The sequence below is a fragment of the Mustela erminea genome, chromosome 11 (assembly GCF_009829155.1).
Source record: "Mustela erminea isolate mMusErm1 chromosome 11, mMusErm1.Pri, whole genome shotgun sequence".
Lineage (NCBI taxonomy): Eukaryota > Metazoa > Chordata > Mammalia > Carnivora > Mustelidae > Mustela > Mustela erminea.
The window spans coordinates 96,950,716-96,971,139 of record NC_045624.1 but is presented as its reverse complement, the minus strand read 5'-3'; the positions used below and the strand labels follow the sequence as shown (position 1 = coordinate 96,971,139).

At 49.3% G+C, this 20,424-nt stretch overlaps 1 protein-coding gene across 5 annotated transcripts in view; it reads left to right on the top strand.

The window, feature by feature from the left end:
* Window positions 1-20,424, top strand: part of DDC (dopa decarboxylase) — a 75,918-nt gene that overhangs the window by 3,989 nt on the left and 51,505 nt on the right. For 3 of the 5 annotated variants that reach the window (XM_032305591.1, XM_032305593.1, XM_032305590.1), the window contains exons 2-4: window positions 4,008-4,056; window positions 17,110-17,338; window positions 19,950-20,063. In XM_032305591.1, the coding sequence (XP_032161482.1) occupies window positions 17,138-17,338; window positions 19,950-20,063 (315 nt within the window). In that variant the 5' untranslated portion in view covers window positions 4,008-4,056; window positions 17,110-17,137. The remainder of the gene's footprint in view (window positions 1-4,007; window positions 4,057-17,109; window positions 17,339-19,949; window positions 20,064-20,424) is intronic. The other 2 variants (XM_032305594.1, XM_032305595.1) reach the window with 2 other exon arrangements.

Sequence of the window (20,424 nt, the reverse complement as noted above, 5' to 3'; positions counted from 1 at the left end):
GTAGGAATAGAAGAAACCTTCTAATAAAGGTTTTCCAACAAAACCCTGTTATTAATAGTGAAATGCTAGAAACATTCTTTTTTTTTTTAAGATTTTATTTATTTATTTGACAGAGAGAGACACAGTGAGAGAGGGAACACAAGCAGTGGGAGAGGGGGAAGCAGGCTTCCTGCTGAGCAAGTAGTCCAATGCAGGACTCGATCCCAGGACCCTGGGATCATGACCTGAGCCGAAGGCAGTGGCTTAACTAACTGAGTCACCCAGGTGCCCCTCGAAGCATTCTTTATAAAATCAACAAGATGAGAATGTTCACAACTGCTTCTGTTCAACAATGTCACAGAGGCCCTAGAACAGGGCCAGGCAAATGAAATTTTTTTTTAAAGATTTATTTGTTTGAAAGAGAGAGAGCTTCTGGGGCAGGGGGACGGAGGAGGAAGAAGAGAATCCTAAGCAGAATCTGTGCTAAGCATGGAGTAGACATGGGGCTCCATCTCACGACCCTGAGATCGCTACCTGAGCTAAAACCAAGGGTTGAACACTCAACAAACTAATCCATCCAAGTGCCCTAGAACAATTATTCTTACTAGTACTGTAGCAACAATTGTCAATCTTTTATGGTTAACTGATTGAGTGCATCATTTAAGAAATCCTTCCTACTCAACATCATAAAAATGCATTTCTGTTGTCCTAAAAATTTTGCCTCTCACAGTGAAGGATTTAATCTATCAGAAATCCGTTTTTGTATATGGATTGAGAAACAGGTTTAACTTCATTCTTTTCCCAAGTAGGTGACCAGTTGCCCAGAACCGCTTAAGACCCTGTTCTTTCTCTATTGATCTGCAATTCCATATCTGTCAATTGTCCATGTATTGGTGGGGATTTTTCCCAGCTCTCTATTCTGTTTAATTGGTCAGGTGTCTATCCTTACATCAAAATCATGACTTTTTTTTTTTTTTTTTTTTTTTTACAGTTTCATCTGTCTGTCTTGATAAGTAGAACAGACAGGAACATCCTTCTTTCTGTAGAGTATGCTGGCTATTCATAGACCTCTGCTTTGGCATTTACATTTTAGAGTCAAATATCTGTGTTGGGATTTAGATTGGAATGGTATTGAGTCTGCGAATCACATGGAAAGAAATGGAAATGCTTACAACATGCAGCAGGCATTTATTCCCATTTTTAGATCTGCTTGAATGGGTCCCATCAGTTGTTACAAGTTTCTTCATCCAGGTCTTACAAGTCTTTTGTTAAGGTTTTGTTAGATTCACTCCTATTGTCTTGTTCTTTTTTTTTTTAATGTTTATTTTTATTTATTTTTTTATTTTCTTGTTCCTCATGAAGTCCTGCCTTGCCATGATTGCAGTGGGTGGGCAGTGCAGCAAGCCCAGCCTCCAGAGCCCGAGGTCTTAACCCTGAGCTGAGTCTTCTTTTATTTTTTATTTTTTTTTTCAAGAATGTATTTATTTTAGAGAGAAAGTGGTGGGGGAGGGGGGAGGGGCAGAGAGAGAAAGACAATCTCAAGCAGACTCCCCACTAAGCCTGACATGGTTTCCATCTCACAACCCCAAGATGATGACCCCAGCGGAAACCGAGAACCGGATGCCTAACTGACCACTGCACCCCGATGTCCCCTGTGCCTTCTCTTTAAACACTTGCATTAGGCAGGGTGGTGTGCTGCCTGAAACCTTTCAGTGACTTCGCTTTCTCTGTAAACGCAGGCTGGGTCTCCAGCTTCAGGGCTCCTGCCTGGGCTGTGCCCCCTTCACCAGCTTTGCAGTACTGGTCCTGGTGGACAACTGTGGATTTCTCTCTCTGCTCTTTCTTTCCTGGTCTGCCTCCCTTCCTGGCATGCCACCCAGCAAGCAGATTTTCTGTGTCCAGCATGAGCACAGGCTGGCCTGCTGGCAAGGAGTATGCTTGTGTGGGACCTTGCCACATTTCCTAACCTCTTTGGGCCTCAGCTTCCTTGTCTGTACAATGGGGATGAGAATATCTACCTTGTGAGGCAGTTATGAGGGACTGAGTGATTTTATGTAGAAATGCCTGTAATGAAACCTTTACAAATGTATTTTTTAAAGGATTTTATTTATTTATGTGAAAGAGAGGCAAGAAAGGGCTCGAGCTGGGGAGAGAGGCAGAGGCGGAGGGAGAAGCAGACTCCCCTGCTGAGCAGGGAGCTTGACTCGCGGCTCAATCCCAGGACCCGGAGTTCATGACCTGAGTTGAAGGCAGATGCTTAACCCACGGAGCCACCCACGCACCCCAAATGCTAGGTATTACTATAGTGACTCTTTATGGAATGGAGGATATCTCTTGATTCTCAAACCCCCTTGTCCAGAGATCTGCGCTGGGCTCAGCCCCTCACCATACCTCTGTCCCTCTCTGCAGAGCCCCCTGTCTTCATGCAGGGTTTACGAAGCAGTGTGCTGAGACCCTGAGCCCTTCCCAGGGCTCAGCTGCCGCTGACCCAGCCAGGGTGGTCTCTCTTCCTGCGGAGTGCCTGGTCCTACCTGCCCCTTGTCTGTAGTAGCCCCTCCCAGGGCTGGGGGATGAGAAGCATCCCAGCCTCCTGCCCTCACCCAGCCACGGAAGGAGGGATGAAGCTGTGCACCGGGTGCGAGGCTCCTCACCAGCCCCCCATCCACCCCACACCTGTCGCAGGCCCAGCCCCTCCCCTCCAAGGCTTCTGCCCCCCACTGGTTAGCCGGCGTGTACTGCATGTGTGTGTGTGCGCGCGTGCGGTGGGAGCAGAGGAAATGCACGCCCCTCCTGACCTGGGTGGGCTCTGCCAGTCCCCCTTTCCCAGGGCTCTATGCACACCTTCAAAGAGAAATGAACCCTGCCCGGTGTACTGCCCTGATCAGTCTGCCGGAGGGGATGGAGAAGGAAGCCCAAGAAATCTTGCCATTTGCAATGGGCCTTGAGGCATTGTGCTAAATGAAATAAGCCAGAGAAAGCAAATACCATATGATCTCACTCACATGTGGAATCTCAAACACAGATCAAACAAAACCAAACCCAGAGTCCTAGATACAGAGAACAGATTGGTAGCTGCCAGAGGGAACTGAAGGGACGGGTGTGTGGGGGTGGGGAATGGATGAAGGGGTCAGGAAGTGCACACTTCCAACTATTAAAGAAAGATTCCTGGGGACATAATGGGCAGCTTGGAGAGCTGATCCTATGGTATCAACTTGGAGAGGTGACACAGGTGCCTAGACTCAGGCTGGGGATCAAACATCCGATCACTACGCCGTATGCCTAAACGTAACACAATATAGTATGTCAATCATGCCTCAATTAAAAAAGAAAGCCAAGTGCATTATTGCACACCGGTTACAAACCATTAGAAAATCTATCTTAAATAGGTGTTTTTAAAAATGTTCTCCTTTAAAAAAAAAAAAAAAGACATTTGTGTTTTGAACGCTATAGGCTTCTTTTAACCGAAGAACAGGATTTTGAATCACATGAATCGGATGAAACCTTCACCTGCGTCTGCCGCTCTCTGATCTGGACTAATGGGCTTGGCAGCGATTCGTTCTGGGTGGCCCGTGCACAGAGGGGCCCCGGAGCCACCCACCACCCCCAGGCAGCGGGCTCTGATGGTCGGGGCTGGCCGAGTGAGTCCTCCTTGCTTGCTTTGCCACGCTGGTCCTTCCTCCTTGACAAGCCCGGACGCTCTGCTGCTGCTCTGAGTTTGCCCTGAAGGTCTCCGTGCATCTGGGTCCTGCGCAGAGCTCTGGAGAAACACAGCCCTTTCTCTGTGGCCTTTTCCCTCTGCCCCCCATTCCCTGCCCGCACCCCCCCCCGCCTGCAGTCTCCACTGTCTCCGTGGTCCTGCTCTGCCCCCACCCGGCCCTTGAGTCCGGGGTGAGGAGCAGGAGGGCGGGAGGTGGGAGATGCTGCTGCCGGGGAAATGAGCAGAACAAGCCGCTCTGATTGGCTTTGGGGAGGCGGACACTGTCTATATAAATGGCAATCACATCCTCTGTGTCTTTGAACTGTCACAGGGAGAGGAGAGAGAAGAGAGAGGAGCGAGCAAGCACCGCGGGGCTGCCTGTGAGTACTGCTCCTTGTCCTTGTAGCCCGGGGGACCAGCCCCACTGGACAGTCCAGCTCCTGGATGGCTGTGGCCCTGGGGTCTGGGGACCAGAGGTTTACCTGTTGCTTTCAGCCAGCGGTTTTCCTCCAGCTGGTTTAGGATGGCTCAGCATCCTGCTGCAGGCCGGTGGGCACACGATAGGAACTTTTTGCAAACGTAGGTGCCAACCCAAGTCACCTGTCTTTTTGTGTGTCTCTAAGCAACAAGTCAGGGAAAGAAGCAGAAACTTCTGACGGTTTTTTTTTTAGCCTGTGTTCTCTGAGCCACAATAGCAACATAACAAAGCGAGTGGAAAGGAGTTTCCAGGCTGGTGCCTGGTGCATCCGGAGCCCAGGGAGGCCAGGAGATGGGGTGGGAAAGGAGGTGGCTAGGAACCAGGTGGACCCAGGCTGCTTGGAGGGCACTGCATGTCCCCTGCCAGGGCTCCTATGCTCCGTGTGCAGGAGAGCCAACAGTTCTCCTGCAAGATGGTTATAAACACCTGTTCTGATGTTTGTAAGGGGCGGGGCACACAGTAGGTGGTCAATAATGAGAGCTATGGTATTAACAAGCCAGTCACCAGCAGGTGGGATTGTCAGAGGTGGGTGAAATGCTGCCCAGTGCTTCCCTGTCCCGGGGAATATTGTTTTCTCCAGTTTCCAAGGGAAGTTCAAGAAAGTGATCCAGGTTTTCTTCCCTAATCCTATTTCTCTGTCAAAAGCTCTGAGAGCTGGGTTCTTCCCCTTGGTTTCTCCTCCAAATGGGCAGCATTTTTTGTTCTGAAACAGAACCCATAGCAAAGGTGCCAGTTACAGCATCAAAGCTGGCCTCTTTGGGTTTTCCACGCTGCTGGAGAGACAAACAGATCCTCTCTGCCTGAGGTGTGGGGGGGTGCAGTTCCCCAGCAGATACAGCAGACATCCTGGAACAGTTCTGACAAGATGAGTGAGGGGATGGTTCTGAAAAGGAGCAAGTTTGTGTCCTTTACCGCAGCCTCTTTCTCTCTTCTGGACATGTGCTGGGGGTGCATCTGTGCACAGCCAATTTGATGAAAATAATTAAAAAAAAAACAACCCTTCCAAACCCTTAAAAATCAGATAAATAGCAGGAGAATTTATTTACATCTGTTTTCTCCTCTCAAGGATGTGCATCATTCTGAAGGTTTTACCCTGTAACCTTAGAAACTGAGTCTGGTGGCAAGTTTGGGGAAAGACTCCAGGAAAATTAGACTTTGTGCATTAAAGAGGTTGTGAAGTGTCTCGAGTTGCTCATTAGCATTTCTGGGAGGCGATGCTCAGGGCATCAGGGGGCAGAGTACAGGCACCGGACCTCAGCAGACCGGGTCTGGTGTTCCGAGGACACAAACCCACCAGAGAAACTGGCTGTAGCCGTGTGGGCTGAGACCAGCCACCTGCTTCCCTGAGCCCATTGCCTCATTTCTAGGGTGGTGATAGTATTGCTACTTAGCAAGGCTGGCGTGAAGATGGGGAGGACACCACTGCCCTGTGTAGGGTAATGATTTCAGCATTTGCCTGGGTTTGGAGGAGGTGGTGGAAGCACTTCTCCTGGGCCACAGAGGACCGTGAAGTTGGTCCAGCCTCTGCCCGTCTCTGCCCAGGTTGGGGCTCAGATCAGAGCTGTCCCCTGTGCACCTGCTCCAGCGTGTGGTGAAAGGGCAGTGCCCAGACCACACTCTGGGTGGCACGCGCTGCCTCTCCAGCCCAGACCAGAGCCTCCTCTGGGTGGGCAGAGGCAGCAGGTGGCTCAGGAGCCCATGGCCACTGGCCACAGCTGTCAGGAGAGAAGGCTGACTTCAGCCTCCACAACGTAGCACCAGCCCCCAGTGCTCCCGTTCCTGGTTGTATAGCCTGGGTCAGGGCACCAGCGCCTCTGAAGCTTGGTCAGACGATGATAATCATACTCACGGGCTGGGTTGTTGAGACAGTAAATGAGATAGGGCACACAATAAGCCTCGCAGAAATTAGGCAGCAGTGACTCATCTGCTTTTTCTGACAATAGAATATGACAATCCTGGGTCAGCGTGTGCTTGAGGTCTGACTTGGGGAAGCCTCAAACACAGATTTTTTTTTTTTTTAACGACACTGAGGACAGACCAGCAACCCCCTCCAAGGAGCAAGAGGGAGTCCGCAGTCAATATTTACCACTGACCTGATTTGTGAAAAAAAAAAAAAAAAAAAAAAAAAAAAAACGGAGACTCCCCGAAGACTGTGCCAAAGCCAACTAACCAGACTCCTGATGGCAGGTGTTGTATATTTGGGAAAGATGATAAATCAATATGTGAGTTAGCCACAGGCGTGACTGCTATTAAGAAGAAAGCACCCAACTAGAACATAATTTAATATCTCGAGTCTATGGAAAAGGCAGATGGTGGTGGCCTTTTGTGACCTATTAATGTGACTATGAGAGATCAAGAGAAAGGGGGTGAGCATTTTAAGGGCGAGGAGAGAGGCTTTCCATGCCAGGAAAGTGTCTTCTGGAAGAGAATAGAATTAATTGGAAATGGGAGGGGCGACATTAAAAATCAGAATGACTGGATGGTTCTCGTACAAACTTTTCAGAATAGCAAAGACAAAGGGAAGTGATAAAAATTTTTAAATTTTCAATTTTGATTGAAAAGAAGTTTAAATGTAAAGTGTGAGCCAATGATAAAAGCCAGCAGAGATGGGGTGTTCATGCTTGCTGTGCCGAGGGGTGGGTGACATGTTTGTATCATCCCTGTTCTTCTGGAAAGAAACAGACAGCGTGCAAAAGAACAGCAAACCTTACACCTCTTAATCCCATTGGGGAATTGACATGTCTGAGGGACAAATTCAATAGGAGAACCAAGCAACGTGGCTCACGACGGCCGCAGCCGATGAAGGACAGGCGACCCGGGAAGTCTGCCCAGCAAGTGTTAGTAAGGGTACATGTGTATGCTCTGTGAATACAATGTTGCTTGCTGTAATTGGGCCATGTGAAGCATAAGTGAAAAAAAGAGGAACCAAATAATACACATACCTTGGTAACCACCGTCCAAATTGTCCAAGGCCAGGTATAAATCGGAATAATATCAACAAGTTGGCTGCCCCCGTATTTTTCTTCTGCAATTGCTGCAGGTATCAACTTCCCAGGCAGCTTCACGTGTCAGGATACGTTTTGCAGGGAGGCGGGCAGAAGCAGCAGTCTGTCCCCATGGGAGTAAAAGAGAAATCGTGACACAGATTTCTCTGTGGGTTCTGCCCATGAGAACCGTCAACCAGGAAAACACTGAGGCTCGATCTTTGTCCCTGGCAGGGATATCCTCCTGTTTGCCTTGCACTGCCCTGAGGTTCTGTCGTCGCCAGACGACCCAGCTGGAACAGGACTGAGTTATAACGTGATGATTTCCCAACATCGGTAGCAACGAAGGGCAGCTGCACACAGCCTTGGAGTCCGGGGGCTTTCTGCCTGCAGCATCTCGCTGCCCGGTGTACCGGGGAGGAAGCAGACAGCCTCCTGGAGCAGAGCCAGGATTCAAGCCCTTCTGCCTACTCTGATCCCAGAGGCATGTTTTTTCTACTCCCAGTGGCGGCCAAGAGGTAGAGCATAGTCCTGGGCAACTGCAGGCTCAGATCTGATTCTGTGCAGTGTAGCAGGGCCAGATAGCCCTTGGAGGGCGGCCAAGCTGGCCAGATGGGAGGAAGCTTCCTGGGTGTCCAGCACTGACCCGGTAGAACCCCCGGGCCCATCAGCTCATATGCTTACAGGTTAATGGTTATGCATCTTGTTTAGAATCCTCAGTATAATGTCCATCTTCCAGGCCGGGGGTGGGGGTGTGGAGAGGTCAGGTGGCTTGGCCACAGGCACGCCTGCAGCAAATAGCTGGAGCCAGCCCCTTGTGTTCCCCTAGGTGGTGACCCCTGGCTGAGCCCCCAGAGGCCCTGTGGAAGCTGCCTGGACCCATACCGCCTCTAGGGGGCATCCGGGAGCTCTTCACTGGCCACTCAGGGGGAAACCGGTTTCCTGAATTTAGTTCTTTCTCAGGGCTTGTCAACCCATACCCAGGCCACGGTTGTTGGGGATGTGCCAAACCTGTGCTTGAGTCCATTACACCCAGGAGGGGCCAGGCCAGGGGGCAGGGTCCAGCTGTGTCCCTAGCCTCTCGGTGCCAAGACTTTCCATTGGTTTGAGGGGATGGTAATGGTCCTAACAAGGTTATTACAAAGATTAATAAGAATATATACCATGAGGGGTGCTTAGGGGGCCCAGTCGGTGAAGCATCTGCCTTCGGCCCAGGTCATGATCCCAGGGTCCTGGGATCGAGTCCTGCATTAGGCTCCCTGCTCAGCGGGGAGCCTACTTCTCCCTCTCCTTCTTCCTACCACTCCCACTGCTTGTTCAATCTCTCTCTCTCTTCTTCTCTGTCATAAATAAATAAATATAATCTTAAAACAACAACAATAACAGTACATGCCACGAGGTTCACATGGTACTGGGCACCTGTGAGCTAACATCTGTGCTGACCGAAGAGAGTCCCTATTTCAACAAGGACACCCCAGTATACGTGAAATTAACTGAGTGGAAGACAGTGGTATGTGGGTAAAATGAGGCACCTGCCGTAATTATTGGAGCTACAGGGAAGGGTGCTTTGGCGTGAAGGACACGGTGCCCCGAAGCTTTGTCACCACTCGCTTTACATTTGGGAAGGGCCCTGACATCCCTGGGCCCTAACATTTTAGATTTCCCACCTGTTAAATTAGGGTGGCGATTTCTCGGGCATAACAAAGCTTTAAATGCATTGGAAAGCCCATCTTGTATCTCTAGTCTTGCCCCTTCCCTCCTGACCCCCGCTCCCAGGCACCTGGATCCTGTAAGTTTGGCCAGTGAGAGGCACTGGTGGGAGATTGGAGGACAGAGGTATCCACCTCCGTTGTGACACTGGCTGAAGCTCCTCCCTGTGCCAGCTCTGTCTGGGCAAGCCTGACCAGGTCTCTGCTTTGCGCAAATGACGTGGGTCCTGTCTCGGGGAGCACAGTCTGCTCCCCATGTCCCTCTTGTCTGGGTGGGAATGGGCATGGAGGCTCTGAGGGGTTAACTGACCTTCCTGTCTTACCAGAAATTACCCAGTTAATCAGCAGTGAAGATAAGGTGCAAATCCAGGACTCTGAATTCAGAGTCTACACTCCCTCCTGTGTGTGCACCGCCTCCTGGGAACACCCACTCTGGTGGCTTCTCCTCCTACCCGAGTGAGTCTATGGAGTTTCTTGGTAGCTTGTAGAGCTTGGTATGGAGGGCCATGATGACATGATGTCTTCATGCAAGACTTGACTTGTTAAGACAGCTTTCTGGAGGAGTGTGGGGCTAAGCATGTAGAGCAAAAGCTCCGAATTGGGGACTCCAAAAGGAGCAGTTGTAGGAAAGTCGGTCTGAGCCCCAGTCCTGTACCCACCTCTCACTGCACAATCTGATGCATCCTTGAGCACAGCCCAGAGTGCCAGGGATCAAAAAGAAGCTGCAAGATTTTTGATGACCTTTTCAATTTCTTTGCTGGTTCTGGGTCTGTTCAGATTTTCTATTTCTATTTCTTCTTTCTATTTCTTCCTATTCAGTTTTCGTAGTTTAGGAATGTATCTAGGAATGCACCCATTTCTTCCAGATTGCTAAATTTGTTGGCATATATTTGCTTATAATATATTCTTGTAATTGTTTGTGTTTCTTTGGTGTTGGTTGTGATCTCTCCTCTTTCATTTGTGCTTTTACTTATTTGGGTGCTTTCTCTCTCTCTCTCCCTCCTTCTCTTTATCCTTTTTGATAACTCTGGCCCAAGGCTTATTGATCTTATTAATTATTTTAAAGAGCCAACTCCTAGTTTCATTGATCTGTTCTACTGTTCTTTAGGTTTCTGTTTCATTGATTTCTGCTCTGATCTTTATTATTTCTCTTCCCCTGCTGGATCTGGGCTTTATTTGCTGTTCTTTCTCTGCTCCTTTAGGTGTGTGGTTAGGTTGCATATTTGAGATCTCTCTTGTTTCTTGAGAAAGGCTTGTATTGCCATGTACTTCCCTCTTAGGGCTGCCTCTGCTGTACCCCAAAGGTTCTGATCTGTTGTGTTTTCATTTTCATTTGCCTCCATGATTTTTTTTTAAAATTCTTCTTTAATGGTTGTCCCATTCATTCTTTAGTACGTTGCTCTTTAACCTCCACGTATTTGTGGTCCTTCCAAACTTCCTCTTGTGGGCATGAAGGATGGCACGTGATGGAATGAGCACTGGATGTTATAGGCAACTGATGAATCACTAAACTCTATCTCTGAAACTAACAATACACTGTATGTTAATTAATTAAATTTTAAAAAATGAAAAGAGGCTGTGTTTGCCATCCAGTGGGATTTCCATTTTGTAATGGAATGTTCTCTAGATGATTTTGAGAACCGTAGTTGGAGAAAAAGGTGAAATCATGTTTCATCAAAAGAGAGGGGGGAGCCGTCGCTGCTGGCTCTCCTACCCCACAAAATGAAGTACTTTTGCTCAGTTAATACATTTATTTTTATTTAGAAAATATAGACTGTTTTTAGGGCAATTTTAGGGTTGCAGGAGAATTGAGGAGGAAGTTCGGGGAGTTTCCGTATATTACTTCTGCCCTCTCTGCCGCTGCCCCCCACCCCTCCACACACACCATTTCCCCTAGTTTTAATAAAAACTTTTACCTGAATGTCAACTCTGAGGGGCACTTACATCCTTATCCCATTTAATCTCCCCAGAGTGTTTAGAGGTGGGCATTTTCACAAGGCATCTTTGCGCGGGGCTGAGAGGGAGCGTCAGAAAGGGCAAGGATGGGCCTCAGCCCCATCCCCACTAAAGAGATGGCCATGCCCCTGTCTGTATGGCCTCTCGGGGCCTTGTTGGGATCCTTTACACACTACACAGTCACTGAGGAAAACATTAATTTAAATTACGTAAAGCTCCTGAATGACTCGTTAACTGGAGTCTTTCGAGTTATGGAACAGCACAGGGCTTTCCTTCAAGGTAAGCTGAGAGCGAGCCACTCTTGCTGTCAGAAGGATCCCATTGCTAGAAGCTTCCTCATGGTCTGGATTAGAAGCATTTCTCATGTTGGGGTTATTTATGCTTTTCACCCACAGAGGAAATGTTCATCAAGAAACCAGGTGATCCCGGGGAAAATCTGTCCAGTTACTTTTGTGCCTAGATTAAGACTGATATGCCGGAGGAAAAGAGACAGGTCTCCGTCCTCAGGGGAGAAGCGTGTTTTGAATCCTAATTATGCTTCGTTTTTCCTGGGATAGTGTATAAAAAATGTAAGCACTTTTCTTTTTATCAAGTTAGAAGAGGAAGGCCAGGAAAGGCTGCAGTGTTCAGGGTCCCAGGGTTTGAGCAAGACCTTGGCTGCTGAGCCCTGGCAAGCAGGACCATAGACAGGTTTAGAGCAGAACCTTGCAGTGGGTCCCCGACCTTCCCAGAGGGATTGACTTCCCACCCCCATTCCCTGACACCCAATTTGTGGTCTTGGTTGGTCCTGCCAGTTCAGCTGTGTCATCACTGAGGTCCCATCGAAGCTCAGCCCCCTGACATTCACAATCTATGAGACACGATCTAGGGCCTGGCTTGGGTTCTGGCCAAACCACTGTGGCTAGTTTGGTTCAGGCTCTGGGGGTACCGCTGGAGCCAGAGGAGAGGGAAGTTCAAGTCCAAGGTGAACACTGAGGGTCTAGGCTGGGGGCCCTGAGTCGTTAGTGAGGCTGGAGGACCAGAGACTCAGCATGAACTAAACAGGTGGGGCCCCGGTGGGGGTGGGTCAGAGTTCCGAGGGGACCATTTTCTCTCTTTTTAAAAAATTTTTTTCTTTATTTATTTGAGAAAAAGAGAGAGCACAAGCAGGGGGAGTGGCAGGCAGAGGGAGAAGCAGTTCCCCACTGAGCAGGGAGCTGGATGCAGAGCTCGATCCCAGGACCCTGGGATCATGACGTGAGCTGAAGGCAGATGCTCCAGTTGCCCCAGGACCCATGTCTCTTGCGGCTTTTCCTGTGGCAGATATGGGATGGTCTTGTAGTTACAACTGTTTAAAAGTAAAGAAACAGGTATAATAGAGCATATTTCAGAAACGAAATGTTTACAGGATCTGATGTTCTGTTCATCCATTCATACACCCACTCATTCATCTCTCTCAGTGAGCAAATATTTGAGGTGCTCAGTGTGGTCCTGGGTCAGTGCTTGACGCTGTGAAGCAAAAATCAACAGTTGAGGACTCAGCGTGGAGAAGGCCCAGTTAGCAGAGAACGTCACAAAACCAAACAAGCCCTGGGCCAGGCAGGAGGAACAAGGGGGTGCAGGGGCGTTCAGACCTGTCTGAGATTGTGGGGCCGGAGCTGTTTCCTGCCCGGCACTGACTGAGAAGCAGGTGGATTACTTGGGGTGCAGAGGTCCGGGTCGAGCTGGGGTCCTGGCACCCACGAGTCATGACAGCCGTGGCAAGTAGATCACAGGGACTGGCCTGCCCAGTGATCAGATCATGTCTTCAAAAGCTCGGGGTGGGGGGGCGTGGGGGGACATCAATCACAGACTTTATCACTGTCTGCATATTCCAGCCAATATTTGCCCAGCTAGGGGGCATGAGATATCAACCAGCTACAAAACGAGCACAAGATTCTCTGGGGCTTCGGCCCTAAGAGCCTTCTGCAAAGGTCTTTATGGGAAACAATAGGCAAATTAAAGGCAGAATGAGGGCAGAGTGACGGGAACATAACGAGCTGGTGTCATCTTACAATTGGGGAATATTTCTTCAGAGGGTGAGTTGATGTGTCTGTCCATTTTCCCTGGGGCCCCCCGTGTGGCCGTCCATGCTAGGTTGTTCCTGGTAGAAGGGGGCTGCCGATTCTCCGGGAAGCAAAGTGTTCTTCTTAATTCTGTCCAACTTTCTCACGCTGGGTCTTCTGCTAGTTTCCGGGCTAACCCACAGCAAGGCACATAGAGCTCATCCGAATATTTACTCCATAGGGCAGTTTTTTAAAGACTTATTTTATTTATTTTAGAAGGAGAGCACAGTGGGAGGGAACAGAGGGAGAGAGAAACACAGCAGACTCTGGGCTGAAAATGGAGCCCGGCACAGGGCTTGATCTCAGAACCCCAAGATCACGACCTGAGCCAAAACCAAGAGTCAGATGCTGAACCGACTGTACCACCCCAGTGCCCCCTCCACAGGGCATTTTTACAGTTGTTCCCGTGGTACGACTCATAAAGGAAAAGCTCATGATATCCGACTACATAAAAGCTGAAATTCTTATAGATCTGAAGAAAATTGTCAACAAAATCAGGTTAAACAACAACAAAAAAACGAAGAAAATGTCTGCAGAACACATCACAGACATAACGGCTGTTACAGGAGAGTTTTCACAATTAAATAAAAGCAGGAGACAAGCAATTCATAAAAGAAATCCACATGGCAAAGAAATAGAGAAACCTGTTAAAACCTATTAATCCAAGTAAAACAGAGTCATAGATACCTATGAGGCCAGTAAAGCTTAAAATGAAGTTTCCCAAACCCAGCGTTGGCCACAGCACAGCAGACCAAGCACTGCCATACATTTCTACTGGGAGACCATTCTGGGGAGCTAGAATTCTGGGGAGAGATGTGGCCTTGGGCTTTACTTATTTGTTTGCTTGATGATGATGGGTTTAAAACAGTTTTTTTTAAGATTTTATTTATTTATTTGGCAGACAAGAAAGGGAGAGAGAATGCACAAGGAGGGAGGGCGGCAAGCAGAGGGAGAGGAAGAAGCAGACCCCACTGAGCAGAGAGCCTGATGCGGGAATGGATCCCAGGACTCTGAGATCAGGACCTGAGCTGAAGGCAGATATTTAGCCTACTGAGCCCCCCAGATGTCCCGCCATGTAACTTTGAAACACCAAAAATGTGTATTTCTATAAGACTTTGTTCCGTAGAAACTACAGGTCAACGCTCTTCCTTTCAGAAAACCGTAATTCAAAACAAAGTGTGCAGAAATGTACATTGTACCTGCCGGTGTTTTACAGAAATGCCAATAACTGACATTTATTGAATGTCACTGTTCAAAGCTGTTGCCAGGTACTATTCAATCGTCACCAAAAAGTCCTTTGAGATCATGCTATTACTACCACGAATTTTGTTTTCAGATCAGGTTTGCCATGGTGGCGATTGACGTCAGATGGTATAAGCAGTAAACATCTGAGTCAGAGGCTTTTGGCTTTCAATCCTGACATGTTGGCCACTGGGCTCCCCCAGCACTTTCTCCAAAGGCTGCAGGGACCAACCCAAATGTTCAACAATTGAAGTGTATTGTGACTATAGCACACGGAACCTGTGAAATACAAGCAAGAATGAGAACCCACATGCTGGAAAAGTATTTATTAACATGGGACACGCATGCAAAATTGCTTCGTGAAAAGCAAGGTAGCAAAAAGACCTGCAAATCTATACAGTTTTAGTTGAATTGGAATCATGTCAACTTGAAATACCTTGGGGTTTTTAAAAAGCAAGTATTAACTCTCTGTGCAAAATTGGAAATAATCAGTCACTCTGAATGAAAAATCAGTTTCGAAGCCTGCAGAGCCAGGGAATTATTTACCAGAAGCTATGCAGATAAAGCTTTGTGGCTCTAAGAGCCTTTGGAAAGTCTGGCTGTGATATCCCAGATGAGAAACAGAGCTCTCCTTGGCCCTGAGCTTATAAACGCAAACGGGACTCCAGGTGATCATAGGTTTTTAGCGTTCACTGTTGCTACAACTTAGAACCATACTTTATGTCCCAGTCGCTGTGACTCATTCATTCACTAGATGCAAAATGTATCCCCAAACAATAACATGGAGATAAGGGTTTGATAACAGCTGATCTTGAAGCAACCTAGGAAAGTCTAACTCATGTACCAGGGAGTGCTCTGAGGAAAGCATCCTGGAGACTGGAGAGAACACTGAGGCATGGAAAGGCATCCTCAGACTGGCTCACCTCCTCCAAGAAGCCCTCCTTGAGCAAACTTCAGTCCTGCTTTCATGAGCCATCTTCATTCATGCTTACTTCAGCATGCTGAGCCCAAGTTTAGCAAAGAATCCCACCAGCCAGCTCTTCAAGGAAAGCTCTGCCCTTGATATCCAATCGAGGTCTTCTTTCCCCACCCCGGACCCCAAACCAAATTACTCTGAGTCATGTTCATCTACTCCTTACCCTACATGTTGGCTATAAATCCACCACCTTTCCCTGTTGCACTGGGAGCTAAATTCAGTCTCTTCCCCATGGCAGTAGTCTTGAATAAAATCTTCTTGTGCATAATAAGTGTCTGGTGAATTATTTCTCTTTAACAACTTATATCTCATAAATAAGGACAAGAAAATTCCATAGACACCCTGCATGGACAGTGGGAATTGATAGAAGATGTGCTGGCGTTCTGATACCAACTTCATCACCTGTGCTATGTACAGAAGGTGTGGAATCACCCCCCACCCAGCACGTGTGCCCATGGAAAAGTCAATCCTGAATTATGATGCTTTGAACTGTGGGAGGAATTAAAAAATGTGCCGTTTGTTCAGCACCCAGTGGTCCCTTAGAAATCCAGGAAGCATTCTGGAGGGACAGAATTCTGCATCAGAATTCTGAGTGGTGGGATTCCAGGTGAATATGTTTCTTTGTGTTGTCTCAGATCCCTGTTTCGAAAATACTGCCAGTTCTTATTATTCACAGACCTCCTCCCTGCAAATTTACCTATGTGCTCAAATTGTAATCCCAAAATCCATCCTCATGGTGCTTTCCTGACATTTTACAATGTGCACAGTATAACTCGATAACACATTTGAGCGGCTCATTGTGTTTCTTTCCATCTGAGGTGGAGCAAGGCAATAGCCCACCTTCCTGTGTCAACATGTACTCTATGTAGTGTCATAGTGTTCAAATGGTTGGGTTAGTCTTGATAGTTTCACTGTTTAAAATGGTTCACAGAGGGGTGCCTGGGTGACTCAGTCCCTTAAGCATCTGACTCTTGATTTTGGCTCAAGTCGTGATCTCATTGTCATGGGATCTAACCCCTACATCAGGCTCTGCGCACAGCAGGGAATCTGCTTGAGATCTTCTCTCTTCCTCTCCCTCTGTCCCTCCCCCTGATCTATATAAATAAATAAAATCTGAAGCGCACTATAGGGGTCCTGCATGTACAAGGCATTTTGTGCCTTAGGGAGAAAACACATGTGTTAGAGAAGCCCCCTGGCATGAGTTAGAGTACAGTTGGTCATGAGTCCAGTCTTCATCAATGAATATCAAATAAAGCATCTTTGAAAAAATACAACAATATTATGTACTGATTGGTTGACCTATTTGTGACCAGAGATTCAGGATCCTCACCCTGCCTTTACCCTGGGGGCAGTGTGGTGTCCATGGAGACTTTATGGAACCTAACTGCCCCGTGTATTCAGGGCACCACCTGTGTCTTCCTGATGTCCTAAGAAAGGGAAAGGCTGGGTCTGGGAAGCAGGTTGCATGCAGGACTGTGGTCCCAGGTGGGATTGGATCAAATGGAAGCAGACACAAGCTGATAGGAGGTTACATACCCAGGGCTCTGGCTTGAGTGCATGACACGCACCATGTGAGTTCACCTCCACACCTTCCTGAGGAATCGGCTTTGTCACCTTCAGTTCTCACGTGGGCACAGGGGCTCAGAGGGTTACACTTACCTGTTTCTGTCTGGCGGCTATGGAGGAACAGGGCGGGACTTGGTTGGTGCTTGTCATGGCGGTTGGGATGGACCAGGATGAGAAGTGAGTGCTCGGGGCCCCGTTCACTGATGCAGAGGATAAGATGAGCATAACCAGCCAATGGTAGGATGAGCATTTGGTTTGTGTGTCCAAAACCAGTGGTGTTTCCACCCATCCAGACGCGGAAGGAGGTGCTCCCACCTGACTTCTGGGTGTTTCCATCACCAACCAGGCTGTCTGAGCAGTCAGCTTGCTGGGAACTGCCCCGGTCCAGTTGCAAGGTTGTCATAGTTGCTAACCGATGTATTTTCTCTCGCTGTGAAGGTTCTGCCTCTGAATAAGACTGGCCACCATGAACTCAGGTGAATTCCGAAGGAGAGGGAAGGAGATGGTGGATTTCGTGGCTGACTACTTGGAAGGCATTGAGGGGCGCCAGGTCTACCCCGACGTGGAGCCCGGCTACTTGCGGCCCCTGATCCCCACCTCTGCCCCCGAGGAGCCCGACACATTTGAGGACATCCTCAATGATGTTGAGAAGATAATCATGCCGGGGGTAAGTCTGGACCCCAGGCTGCGAAACAGAAGGGCTAGTGTTACGGTGGCACCTACTGGGTATCAGGCACGTCATACGTGTCATGCTACCTGTCCTCACAGCCACCTTGCTGGCGAGCCAGCTGAAGCCCAGAGAGGCTAGGTAATCAGACTGAGGTCACACAGCTAGTAAGTGACGGAGCCAGGACTGTGCCCCGGATTGTGCGGGCTTCCAGGGCAGTGAGTATGCTTCTCCCCATAGATCCCCAGGTCGGGTCCCGCTCTGAGCCCGGGGTACTTGCGTGAGCCCTCATAGGAACTTCGTTTCCACCCCTAGTGGCTTGTTTCAAGTAAGTTCCTTGCTCAAAATAGAGCAAGCACCTTCCTAACATTCTTGTGTTCAGCAAGGCAAATTGCTTGCCCGGAAGACATTATTTATTTTACTTGAGAAAGGGAGGGGGCGGGGCGTTTCCCTGCTTCTCTGCAAATTCTGTCCTTGGAGGCAGACCTCTTTATCTGAAGCCACTGAGTCACAGGGCCACTGACCCGGGGCAGGGCTGTTCCTCCTGACCATAGTGCCTCTTTCAGACCAGCTGCTCACTTTCCACCTCCCAGGGGTTTCCCTTGACATTTGTGCTTGGAGCCAAGTAAGGGTTTCCTGTTCTCGCCTTTGAGGTTGTGCAAACACCCTGAGCTGCTCTGCACTAAGGCCCTAAGCCCCTCCAGGGGAGGTGTGGTTAAATGTCAGGTAGGGGGTGTGGCAAAACACTCCGGGCTGGGTGGCTTGGACCACTGACATTTATTTGCTTCTCATAATCCCGAGATTAGGAATGCGAGATCAATGTGCCTGTGGATTTGGTTCCTGGTGAGGATTCTTAGCCTGGCTTGCCGACGGCCACCTGTGGGCATCCCTCTCCTCCTTGCCAAGGCCCCCAGAGGTCCCACTCCTAATGTGATTACAGTGTGTGTTAGCGCTTCCACACAGGAATTTGGGCAGCACAAGCATGTTCCATGATGGGGAATGTGGGAGACGATGGAATTTGAAGATTTTTGGTGGCGTGAGAAGGGGGCATTTAGCAGTGTCCCAGCTGCACTGGTGCGTGCACTGTCCGGAGTCCTGGGGTCCCTGGGTGGGCTGCGGGGACAGTAGGTGACCTCTCGGGGCTCCTGTCTGCAGGTGTGCGGAGTCACTATCCATCTGGAGTGTGGTGTGAGCTTCAGGTCAGAGTGAAAGCAAAGACACAGGGACCCCCAGTTGTCCTTTGCCCCGTGTCAGGGCAAGCAGGGAGGGGACAGGGTGAGGGGACCACTTCCTCCATAGAAATACGGGAATTTGTAATTCACGAAGGCATTGTCATGAACATGAAAACATTTGTGTTAGATTCATTTTGTCTGCTGGACCTGAATGTTTACTTCTTTCTCCTGATTCTTCAAAGAAATTAAAGTATTTTCTGGGCCCCTGAAAGCATCTCACCAGCCCTGGTCACTGGGCCTGGCATTCCCTATGCCCCCTCAGGTCCACTGGCAGCCTCTCTTGCCTGAGCTGCCCACGCTGGGACTGTGCTGAGCTTCTAGCTCTCTCCAGACCATTCCTCCCTCCTTCTCAGTCCCCACAAGCTGTTGGCCATACCTGAACCCACCCCAGGCTGAATGCCCTGGTCCTCCCTGGTTTTCTGCAATATGTGTCCATCCCTCCACCCACTCTGTGCTCCGGGAGCACATGCTAGTGCCTGGTCCTCCCAAGGAGTGTCCCTGACCTTAGCCTGGGGTGCGGATGACCGTGGTGGCAGCAAGACTGGTCTTAAGTCTCCAGGACCACTCCCAGTTCTCGGAGAGCTCCCAGTGAGTTGCCTTCACAACCAGAGTGGTCTTTTGGGCCACATGGGGTCCAATGGACAATCAGTAACTAGTTTATGACAGAAGAAGTATTTGCATTTTTCTCCAGACTAAGAAAACGAGGAGCGTTGGCAGAACCCCTCCATCCCTAGGGGCGGAAGGTGTCTTAAAGGCTTTATTTATTCTGTTCTCCACCTGACAGGCTGGTCAACAGCAAGAACAAATAGAACAAGCAGGCACTGCCCCTCCTCTCCCTACCTTCTCTCCTCCTCCACCTTCCTCCCAGACTCTGAGATCTTCCCAGGCAGCCCCATGTTCCCAGTCCTAGATCCTCCCACCCCCAGTGGGCTGGCTGGGCTCCTGACCCCCCCACTTCCCCCAACACCCCTGTGTGGCCCCACTGCTGCCGCAGCCTGGGGACCCCCAGCCAGGTGGAGACAGAGGAGAGGGGGGATATGGGGGATGATGGAGTTGCAGTTGCTCGAGGGGATGCCTTGCATAGGAGAGTGAGTCGGCGGCAGGAAGACCAGCTGAACAACTGTTCAGACTTGAACAATCAGACTTGGTTTTTTCTCTAATACAGATTTTACTTTTTTAGAGCAGTTTTAGGAAAGCCATGCTTCTACCCGGAGAGATGGTGTTTCCACTTCTGTTCGCTCTCTGACAGGGGCACCTAACCAGAATTTAAAATACAGGGCAGCTTCTGGGACCTCACCTTGCCATGAGGGCCAACGGAGGGCCCCTGGGTCCTCCTCACACAGGGCGGGGCTCCCTCACACCTTGATGTCTGCACACAGGTGACCCACTGGCACAGCCCCTACTTCTTCGCCTACTTCCCCACGGCCAACTCGTACCCAGCCCTGCTTGCCGACATACTGTGTGGGGCCATCGGCTGCATCGGCTTCTCTTGGGTGAGCTCGGCAGGGGGGATCCTGGGGGATTCTGGCAAGGGTGGAACATGCTGCCGTGGGGACAGGGCTCCTGGGCCCACAGGACCTGAGCAGGTAGCTGTGGCACCTGCGCGGATGGAGAGGGTCTCAGCCTCGGAGTGAGTGTCTCATGAGGGAATTTAGAATTTAGGGAAATAGAATGAGATAAAGTCTCCTTTCTAGGAAAAGAAAGCCCAAATCTGCATGCAGCACTTTTTTTTAGAGGTACTTGGTATGAATTGAAATCACAACCGAGGCCTTAGACTTTCTGCAGCCCATGCCTGGGAATCTGCATTCCCGCCAAGCATTCCAGAGGATCTGTGCATACCCTGTAGCTGCCTGG